Consider the following 10,065-nt stretch of genomic DNA (forward strand, 5'->3'; position numbering starts at 1 on the left):
CACAGAAGGAGTCGCCATGATTGACTTGCCTAGTAGCCTTTACTTATTTTATTATTCATCGTTAATATCTAAAAATGTTGTAATACATTAATTTCAAGCACATCTTTTTTGACTATCTTTTTGTTATTTTGTTGTTTTTTAAACCAGCGATTCTTGAATGTCCAAGCGCTAATGAAAATGGATGGCGATGCTGCTCTAGCTCCACCAGCAAATCCTCCATTCAAAATAGCAGACATTCGAGCCGCCATTCCCAAACACTGTTGGATCAAGAACCCATGGCGATCACTCAGTTATGTCTTCAGAGACTTCTTTCTAGCTTTTGTATTGATGACAATGGCAGTTTATTTTGATAGCTGGCTGTTCTGGCCACTTTATTGGACTGCTCAAGGTTCTGTTTTCATGGGATTGTTTGTCATTGGCCATGACTGGTAATAATTCATTACCTTAACATGTTTGTCTCATCATGCACCTTCACTACTTCTGTAACTTTTCTAGTTATGATCAAATGTAGCGGCCATGGGAGTTTTTCGGATAATCGTATGTTGAATTATGTGATGGGGCATGTTCTGCTTACGTTTGTTCTTACACCCTTTCACGGCTTGTAAGTAAATTTATCCGAGTTCTAGCATTTTTTTTTTTGTCAGCCTTTGCTTATAAAATGTTGGTATTTGATGTATTGTCTCTAACTAGTTATACACTGGAATAAACAACAGTAGAATAGGCCATAGAGCCCATCATCAGAATCATGGGCATGCCGACAAGGATGAAGCTTGGGTGCCGGTACTTAAAATTCCTCTAATAAGCTCGACTTGAGTTCATTCTCAAGTTCATGTCACTTCTTGTTTCTCTGTTTTCTCCTTTGGTTATAGACTTATAGTTTGATGATACTTGAAGCGATTTAGCAGGTGATCACTTAAACCAGCTGAAACCTAATTCTCTTTCATGTGTTTCAGTTGTCTGAGAAGATATACAAAAATTTAGACTCCTCTACCAAATTCTTGAGATTCACACTTCCTTTTCCGTTGCTTGCACATCCTCTGTATTTGGTGAGGAGTCGCCTGTTTATGCCTTATGTTCAGTTTCCGTGTTCTTGAACTATTTTGTGAATAAAGTATAAGCATAATTGCATAAATGATTAGTTAAAGATATTGGGCAAGTTTTGCTATCTAGTCTTGTTTAATTGATTCAACTTGGTGATGGATTGTGTAACAGCTGTATAGGTCTCCCGGGAAGGATGGTTCTCACTTCGACCCTAACAGTGAAATATTTCCTCCAAGTGAGAGAAAAAATGTGTTCTTTTCAACTGTGTGTTGGACTCTCATGTTTTTTCTGTTACTCGTCTTATCTTTTGTCATCGGTCCAGTCCTAACCATAAAGCTATACTGGATTCCCTACTGGGTGAGTTATATAGTTGTTGTTGTAGTCTTCAAGAACCATTTTTTAGGCTGCAGTATTTCTGACTTGATTATTTAAGAATAAGCAGTGAATACATAGCAGTGGTACTTGAGATGCTTATTTGTAAGGTTAACATCTGCAGATTTTTGTATTGTGGATTAGCTCCGTTACTTATCTTAATCACCATGGACATGATCACAAGGTTCCTTGGTATCGTGGCGAGGTAACAATTGTGTTTTTCTACAATTGTGCTAAAAATTCCCGCTGTAATACATTAAAACAAGAGGGTTTGTAAAAAATAATTATGTTAGGCAATCAACTAACTCCCTAACCAACTTTTGAAACAGGAGTGGAATTATCTGAAAGGAGCACTTACAACAGTTGATCGTGATTACGGACGGTTCAGTCATATTCATCACCACCTGGGCACCCATGTTATACATCATCTCTTCCCGCAAATTCCACATTATCATCTATTAGAAGCAGTAAGTCGTTATTGTATTACTGTAAAAATACATCATGGACATTTTCTCCAAAGCATATAATAAAAAAAATGGTAGGAACCACTCATATTCCAAAACTTGAAAATATTTCAGGTTCACTAAACACTTAAACATCTGCAGTTATATTAAAATTAAAATTAAATTATGAAGTCATGTTGTTCTTTGACTACATGTACAATGTTGAATAATTTACTCCTAAATAGCTCTCATTTAGGATTTGTTCATTGAACTATGAGATTTTATTATTACTTTCTCAGATATTAATATGCATTACATATTATGCACTCTGGTATCATATAATGGTTTTGATATGAAATGGAGCAGACTTGTGCAGTAAAGCCAGTGCTCGGAAACTATTACAAAGAACCACAAAAATCAGGCCCTATTCCAATTCATTTGATAAGTGATCTTATAAGAAGCTTGGAGGAAGATCACTATGTTAGTGATACAGGAAATGTTGTATATTATCAAACAGATGTCGAGCTGCATAAATCTTCTTGGAACAAGTTCATACATCGGGCTATTTGCAGAAAGCTAGAAGGGTGAAAGTTTCACTGCAAGCTTTCAGAGTCCTCAAAGGATGGAAGGTAGATACATATTCCATGTAATGGTCTGACGGTTTTTAGATGTTATCACCACAAGTGTACAACATAAATCATGATTTAAATTATAAATAAACTAATTATATGGGAAGATTTTTTGTGTTGTTGCTAGTTAGTATTCATTCACACATGCACACTGCTTTCTTATCTTCAGTTGTCCAATCTTATATTTCTATATTAATTAATTTATAGAGTATAATTTTCTTAAATATAGGGAGCAGCTTATACCATAAAAAGAAAGTTTTAACAAATTTTATTACTGCTATAGATTTACGTACTACAGATAAACCATAGAATCATCTCTTCCGAAGGGTTAAAAGCATGGCAAGATTACTGAAAAGTTGAAGGATCAGAACCCGCTGTACACGCTTCCTGGAACGTGTAATGACTTCTCAGACTTCCTAAGCTCTCATTGCTAGGGCCTCCTAAGATTTGGCTTCCGCACTTTGTTAATGTAAATGTTGAATTTCCTGAAAGAGTGGATGCATAGTATAATAGATAGCTATCTTCATCAGTGATGGTTACTGCAAATGAAAGCTTCTCCAATTTTAGTGAAAATGTTCCTCCAATTGTACTAGTATAACAAGAGATACCATCATAAAATGAGCTACTAAGTTACTAGATTTCCACCAGTCTGCAGTAACATGTCTGTAAATATTTATATATGTATAATTACTGTTTGAGAAAAATGAGTAATATTGAGATATTAATTTTATAGCACAACCCATTGGCATGTGATATGCATGGACTGCTGATATACCAGAACAGTTGGTATTAAATATCAGAGTCTTGTGAGGCTATGTAGAGGCCAACAGAGACATAATAAGATAACAAATAAGAGCCACCCAGAGCTCCTCCAAGGTTGGAGGACCCATTCTACATTATTTTACATTTGGATGAAGAATTGCTTTCAACCTAGAACCAGGAATCTTTCCTATTCATCTGGAAATACATGTTTCATTTGTATTATGATTAACAGTGATAAACTTATTCTTTTATTACACAATCGGGGAGTTACTCATCTAGTTCGGTTAATTTTTGGCTTATTACACTTCAAGTAGCATTCTGACAGACTGTACTCATTCAAAAAAAATATGTCGAATATCCACGCTTAATATAGGTCACTCATATGAACAGGTAAACTCCAAAATGCACATGTAAGTGGGCTTGAATATTCGATATGAGTTATAAGATGGTATTGGTATCTGTCATATTGAACGGATGCGTTTGGGGATAGTATCATCCATGTCCTGACTTGCTTCACTGCAATCTTCTCCCTTGTTGCCGTAATGGATGCCTTATGGGTGGCCAGTGTCACTGATTCAATCAACACTATCTACCTTCTATTCTCAGCCTACCTAGTGTTTGTCATGCAGCTTGGTTTTGCGATGCTATGTGCAGGTTCTGTCCGAGCCAAGAATGCCATGAATATTATGCTCACGAATGTTGTGGATGCTGCGGTGGGAAGCCTTTCATACTACCTCTTTGGTTTTGCATTTGCATTTGGAGATGGATCCAATTCAAACCCGTTTATTGGTGTACGGTTTTTTGCTCTTAAAGACATTCCCAGCTCTTCTTATGATTATAATTTTTTTCTTTATCAATGGGCTTTTGCTATTGCAGTTGCTGGCATAACTAGTGGCTCTATAGCTGAGCGCACTCAGTTTAGTGCTTATCTTGTTTTCTCTTTTTTTCTTACTGGATTTGTTTATCCTATTGTGGCTCATTGGGTTTGGTCATCTAGTGGTTGGCTAAGTCCAGGTTCGAGTTCTCTGCTGTTTGGCTCAGGTGCTATTGATTTTGCTGGTAGCGGAGTGGTGCATCTGGTGGGTGCTATTGCTGGACTCTGGGGAGCTGCAATAGAAGGTCCAAGGGTTGGCCGGTTTGATGCCTTTGGTAAACCTGTGCCAATAAAAGGTCACAATGCAACCTTGGTGGTTCTTGGAACATTTTTGTTATGGTTTGGATGGTTCGGGTTCAATCCTGGCTCCTTCAATAAAATATTGGTACCTTATCCTGACACGACAGATCAAGGCCATTGGACCTCAGTTGGACGGACTGCTGTTACAACCACACTTGCTGGTTCAACTGCAGGAATCGTAACCCTTTTTGGACGAAGGCTACTGATTGGCCATTGGGATGCTCTGGATGTATGCAATGGGGTGCTTGGTGGATTTGTCTCAATAACATCAGGTTGTGCTGTAGTTGAGCCATGGGCTGCAGTTGTATGCGGTTTTGTGGCAGCTTGGGTGTTGATTGGGCTCAATATCCTGGCTTTAAAACTACAGTTTGATGATCCTCTAGAGGCAACACAATTGCATGGTGGATGTGGAGCTTGGGGTTTGATATTTACAGGCCTGTTCGCAAAAGAGGAATTCATAGTCCAAGCATATGATTCGGGTGTCCGAGGGATAGTAAGGCCTTATGGACTCTTCCTTGGTGGGGGTTGGAGTCTGCTTGGAGCTCAAGTGGTTGAACTACTGGCAGTGGTAGGCTGGGTTAGTGTGACAATGGGTCCACTTTTCTATGCACTTGACAAGCTTGGGTTGCTGCGGATATCAGTGGATGAGGAAGTTGCAGGTCTTGACATCTCTAGCCATGGTGGTTATGCATACAATGCTCATCCAGAGTATTCTTCTCCCCGTGAAGAGACCGGACCTCGCTTTTATAGCGACTATGTCAGGCTTCAGGATAACTCATGATATGCAAAATATTTCAATGGCTGAAACTGGAATTACACTCTGTGCTTGAAACAATAAGCTTTCTGTTGTATATGCTTTCTATCATTTCATCCTTGTTTGTATATAACCAAAATCATTTTAGTGTTCAAAGTATATAAATTCATTTCTCCTACCACTTCAACGTGAATAAAGATTTATCCCTACGTGAAGATACGTGTTTTCTTTATCACTGCAATATTTTCCTACATACTATACTTTGACGACTTTGACTATCACAATTTACAAGAAAATGGCGTTGGAGAAAAAATCTTCACGTTAATTCTTGACACTATCTTAACCCTACACGACTGGCATTCTGAAACCCTAAACACTGTTTCATGTAACATTTAAAATGATTAGTTCGATCATTATTGGAAGAAAAAGTTTTTCTTCCTTTTTTTTTTTAAAGAATGAAGACTATAAAATAGATTTATTTCATGAAACTGAACAGAGACGGAGCATGTCCTCCAAAACCCTTGCCGCTGAAAATGCAGTGACACAACTTATCCAACTAAACTGCTTACTTGCCGAGTCAACTCGTGCACTCCATTACTCTAAGACCCTTAAACTATTTCAACAGATACATTCATCTCATCACCTCAAACCTGATCAGTACTCTCTCTCAACAACTCTCTCTGCTTGTGCCAATCATCGTAATACATTGGTCGGAACTCAACTACATGTTCACTCCATTAAGTCTGGCCTCAAACGTTACCCTCATGTATCAAACGCTTTGCTATCTCTGTATGCAAAATCCGAATACCTGGGCTCAGTGAAAAGGGTTTTTGGAGAAATTAAGACCCCAGATGTTTATTCTTGGACGACATTGTTGTCGGCCTGTTCCAAACTTGGGGAAGTTGAGTATGCATGTAAGGTGTTTGACAGAATGTCTCTGACGGATGAAGTTTCTGATGGAAAGCCCGAGAGAAATGCAGCAGTCTGGAATGCGGTTATTACTGGGTGTGCAGAGAATGGATATAAGGATATTGCTTTTGGGCTGTTTAAGAGAATGCAGATGCTGGGTGTGAGGCATGATAATTATACATTTGCTAGTGTTTTGTCATTGTGCTGTCGAGGGATTGAGGAGTTTGCCAGGGCAGTGCACTCTTTGGTGATAAAAACTGGGTATTTGGTTAAGCCTTCAGTGGTCACTGCTTTGTTGACTATGTATTTTGATATTGGAAGTGTTGAAGACGCGTATAAAGTTTTTGAGGTCGGGGAAGGAGAGGGGTGTGATTGTATAAGTTATAATGCGATGATAGCTGGTTTAGCTAGTGCAGGAAGAGATGTTGAGGCGTTATGTATATTTAAGGATATGCAAGAAGTTCAGCTGAGACCTACAGAATTAACTTTTGTTAGTGTTTTGGGCCTGTGTTCATGTGCTAGAATTGCTATTCAAGTACACGCTCAAATTATGAAGATTGGGTATGAAAATTGTACCTCTGTGAGAAATGCAGCAATGACGATGTATTCCACCTGCGGGGATCTGGACACTGCTCACACGATTTTCCAGGAAATGCAAGAGAAGGATACCATATCTTGGAATGCCATTATAACTGGCTACGCGCAGCGAAATTTGGCTGGAGCAGCAATCTTGGCATATCAGCAAATGCAGAGTGAAGGGATTCGACCGGATGAGTTCACTGTTGGTAGTCTCTTAGCAAGCACAGAGATGCTGTTCTCCGTAGAGATGATACTAGCTATTGTATTCAAATACGGACTTTTTTCAAATACCCAAGTTTCCAATGCATTACTTTCTGCATTTTCCAGGTACGGTGAAATAAAGCAGGCCCGTGTAGTATTCAATGGCATGGGCCATCGGAATCTTATATCATGGAACTCATTAATATCAGCACTTCAGTTGAATGGGTTCCTATTGGAGGGCTTAGAGGAATTTTCTGAACTGCTGAAATCGGAAATGAGTCCAAATGCTTATAGTTTTAGTATTGCCTTGAGCATATGTGCCAACATTTCTGCCTTGGGACATGGGAAACAAATTCATGGGTACATTTTAAAAAATGGATATTTTCAACAAACATCTTTAGGGAATGCTCTCATTACCTTGTATGCAAAATCTGGAGATCTAGATCGGTCTGTGAAAGTGTTCAATGCAATGAATGAAAAAGACATAATATCATGGAATTCCATGATTTCTGCCTATGCACAACACGGAGAAGGGAGGGATGCTGCTCGCTGTTTCCAAGTGATGCAGGATTCGGCAGGGATCAAACCAGACAAGGCAACTTTTACTGCTGTTCTTTCTGCTTGTAGCCACACAGGTCTAGTTGACAATGGCATTCACATTTTCAACTCTATGGTCAATAAGTATGGTTTAGAACCTGGAGTAGATCACTTCTCTTGCATTGTAGACTTGCTTGGTAGAGCTGGTCATCTTGATGTTGCAGAAAGACTGATTACAACTAAGCTTATTGACATAGATTCTAATATCTGGTGGACATTATTCAGTTCTTGTGCAGCTCATGGGAATCTTAGGTTGGGAAGAATTATAGCCGAATGTCTTCTTAAAAAAGAACACAAAAATTCAACAGTGTTTGTTCTTTTGTCAAACATATATGCAGATGCCAGTCAATGGGAAGAGGCGGCTAATATGAGGGAACTGATGAAAACATGTGGGAAGATAAAACAACCAGGCTGCAGTTGGATCAGGTCCTAAGCTGTTACGGTGCTTGTACCTATATAGTGACTATGGTTTATATGAGTTAGGTGGTGTACATCTAAGTGCGCATCTCTGGTTTTTGCTTCATGAAATCAGACAAAGAAAGCTTCTGTAGTAAACCATCAAATCAATATGACAGGTGCAACATACCTTTACTTTAGAATACTTAAACGTATGGTGACAATAATAGAAAAGTATACGGTGATCAAGTGAGACATGGCATATCTGTAACTTATATACAGTAGAATATATAAAGAAAATTTTTTGAGATTAAAAAAAGAAAAAATAAAAGCCATTGCAAATTGCACAAGGGAAAAAATTAGAAACGTAAGACCCGTCTCAAAAGCACACACTCAAAAAGTCCTACCTGGTGGATAATTTGCCACGTTTCTCCTGCCTTAACGCATTGGGTTCTTCCCCGATATATTCAAAACTCTGAAACCCTCTTTGTAAGCTCCACAAGAGGGTTTGTCCGAAGACAACAAAGGAAAGGCCCCATTACTATCGGTTTTTAGAAGGTTTGTAAAGTATGCATCTTTCTTTCTCATTTTATCATATGTATGTTTGTGTTTCGTGAGTCCTCGTGGTTTGAGTTGTGATTTATGTAGGTGTGTAAGAAAACAGGTCATGCAGCTGATTTTAGGGGCTACTTACATTAATTGTCCTATGAAACCTTGTTTCCTCTGCAAATTGCCCGGTAACAAGCATGTTTTTTATATTTTTTGTAGGCATTAATTTTTTGAACTAGGCGTGATCTTGGGGTTTTAAATTTTTTTGACTTGACAAGCTTAGGTTGCTGCGGATATCCTTGGATGATGAATTTGTAGGTTTTGATATCTCTAGCCATGGTGATTATGCACACAAAATTCTTCTCCCCGTGAGAGACCGGAGAGCGACAATGTCAGGCTTTAGGATAACTCATGATATACCAAATATTTCAATGGTTGAAACTAGAATTACACTCTCTGCTATAATCTTGAAAATTGAAATATACATCAGCTGGCCAGCATTGTTCTGTTGTAAACTCTTCGTATCATTTCATCCTTGTTCGTATATAATCAAATCATTTTAGTGTTCAATGTATATAAATTCATTTCTCCTACAACTTTGAACCATAAATAAAATTTATCCATCCATGAAGTATATTGTGTTTCTTTATCACTACACTATCTTGGTACATACCTTTGAGGACGACTCTGATTGATATCAAGCTGATGATTAATTAAGAATGTCATCTCACCCTAACAACTAATTATTGAGGGTGTAAATTGGGCCTATTTATTGAGGGCGTTAATTGGGCCTTATTTGAGGGCGTTAATTGTGTCTTAATTAAGGATATTAATATTTTATTATTATGCCTTAATTAAGAGCTTAATTGTCTCAATCATGAGTTATCATGATTGTGGGAATATTTTGATGTAATCTGTTAAATAAATCGACTTATATTTTTTTGTTTCTCTTGTTTTATTTTCAGGATTCTTGGAAGAAGGCCGGTTTTCTTTTCGGACATTAAAGTTTTATTGTCTAAATTTCCCCGGTCATCTTGCATGTCCGACGGTTAGATAATAAGCTTTCTTGAATGAAAGAATTATCACGGTGAATTGCCGATTCTCGTTGAGATTTATTCTCATTTTCAAAAAAATAAAAATAAAAATAAAAAAAATTTAAACACATCTTTATAAGCTTATTAATCTTCTCAAGTATGTATTTTTAACAAAAAAACAAGTTGAAGTATTAAAATTATATAATATATTTTAAAATTTTGATTTGAAATTTATAGAGTATATTTATAACTTTTGTATGTAGTCAAAAGTAACAGTTAAAAATTTAATTTTATATCAAAATAATGTTCATAAGTTTGTCTAACAACTTTTCAAACTTTTCTATAATGACATTTTTGTGTAACTTATTCATCTAAATTAAAATGAAAATACTGCAAAATAAAATTAAGAGTTCATAAGTACTTTGAGTATAAGTAACCTGACTGGATTTTATTATACTATTTTAGTAATCTCATAAACTTATTTTTTTTAATATTATTTATAACAAAAAGTAAATACAATTTAAAAATAACAAAATAAGAATATTAGAAAAGATACTCTAATATATATTTTTAAAATAATTATATCAGTTTTTTGACTTGTCTAATTCATCATTATTACAAGAAA

At 36.9% G+C, this 10,065-nt stretch overlaps 3 protein-coding genes across 8 annotated transcripts; all 3 read left to right on the top strand.

Moving 5' to 3' along the window:
- Nucleotides 1–66: 66 nt before the first annotated feature.
- LOC108209044 (omega-3 fatty acid desaturase, endoplasmic reticulum-like) lies at nucleotides 67–4,036 on the top strand. 3 transcript variants are annotated; one of them, XM_017379750.2, is made up of 9 exons: nucleotides 67–428; nucleotides 512–601; nucleotides 714–780; nucleotides 954–1,046; nucleotides 1,213–1,398; nucleotides 1,538–1,618; nucleotides 1,743–1,880; nucleotides 2,223–2,485; nucleotides 3,902–4,036. In XM_017379750.2, the coding sequence occupies exons 1-8, from the start codon at nucleotides 172–174 to the stop codon at nucleotides 2,442–2,444; spliced, it is 1,134 nt and encodes a 377-aa protein (XP_017235239.1). In that variant the 5' UTR covers nucleotides 67–171; the 3' UTR covers nucleotides 2,445–2,485; nucleotides 3,902–4,036. The 3 variants fall into 3 exon arrangements, with proteins under 3 accessions (XP_017235239.1, XP_017235238.1, XP_017235237.1); XM_017379749.2 differs by lacking the exon at nucleotides 3,902–4,036 and adding an exon at nucleotides 3,638–3,775; XM_017379748.2 differs by lacking the exon at nucleotides 3,902–4,036 and adding an exon at nucleotides 2,769–3,123.
- LOC108209043 (ammonium transporter 1 member 3-like) lies at nucleotides 3,790–5,390 on the top strand. Its single transcript, XM_017379745.2, has one exon. It carries the CDS (start codon nucleotides 3,790–3,792, stop codon nucleotides 5,200–5,202), a length of 1,413 nt encoding a protein of 470 aa, XP_017235234.1. The 3' UTR covers nucleotides 5,203–5,390.
- A 176-nt stretch (nucleotides 5,391–5,566) lies between these two features.
- LOC108209041 (pentatricopeptide repeat-containing protein At3g49740) lies at nucleotides 5,567–9,010 on the top strand. 4 transcript variants are annotated; one of them, XM_064087921.1, is made up of 3 exons: nucleotides 5,567–8,424; nucleotides 8,506–8,594; nucleotides 8,690–9,010. In XM_064087921.1, the coding sequence occupies exon 1, from the start codon at nucleotides 5,573–5,575 to the stop codon at nucleotides 7,892–7,894; it is 2,322 nt and encodes a 773-aa protein (XP_063943991.1). In that variant the 5' UTR covers nucleotides 5,567–5,572; the 3' UTR covers nucleotides 7,895–8,424; nucleotides 8,506–8,594; nucleotides 8,690–9,010. The 4 variants fall into 4 exon arrangements, with proteins under 4 accessions (XP_063943991.1, XP_063943990.1, XP_063943989.1 ...); XM_064087920.1 differs by having other exon boundaries at nucleotides 5,567–8,415; nucleotides 8,685–9,010; XM_064087919.1 differs by having other exon boundaries at nucleotides 5,567–8,415.
- The last annotated feature ends 1,055 nt before the right edge of the window (nucleotides 9,011–10,065 follow it).

The sequence above is a fragment of the Daucus carota genome, chromosome 2 (assembly GCF_001625215.2).
Source record: "Daucus carota subsp. sativus chromosome 2, DH1 v3.0, whole genome shotgun sequence".
NCBI lineage: Eukaryota > Viridiplantae > Streptophyta > Magnoliopsida > Apiales > Apiaceae > Daucus > Daucus carota.

Coding starts and splice junctions, on each gene's coding strand:
- LOC108209043 (XM_017379745.2), top strand. CDS start 3,790: ATGGATGCCTTATGGGTGGCCAGTGTCACTGATTCAATCAACACTATC.
- LOC108209041 (XM_017379743.2), top strand. CDS start 5,573: ATGATTAGTTCGATCATTATTGGAAGAAAAAGTTTTTCTTCCTTTTTT.
- LOC108209044 (XM_017379750.2), top strand. CDS start 172: ATGAAAATGGATGGCGATGCTGCTCTAGCTCCACCAGCAAATCCTCCA. Junction 781..953: donor AGGATGAAGCTTGGGTGCCG/GTACTTAAAATT, acceptor CATGTGTTTCAG/TTGTCTGAGAAGATATACAA. Junction 1,881..2,222: donor ATTATCATCTATTAGAAGCA/GTAAGTCGTTAT, acceptor GAAATGGAGCAG/ACTTGTGCAGTAAAGCCAGT.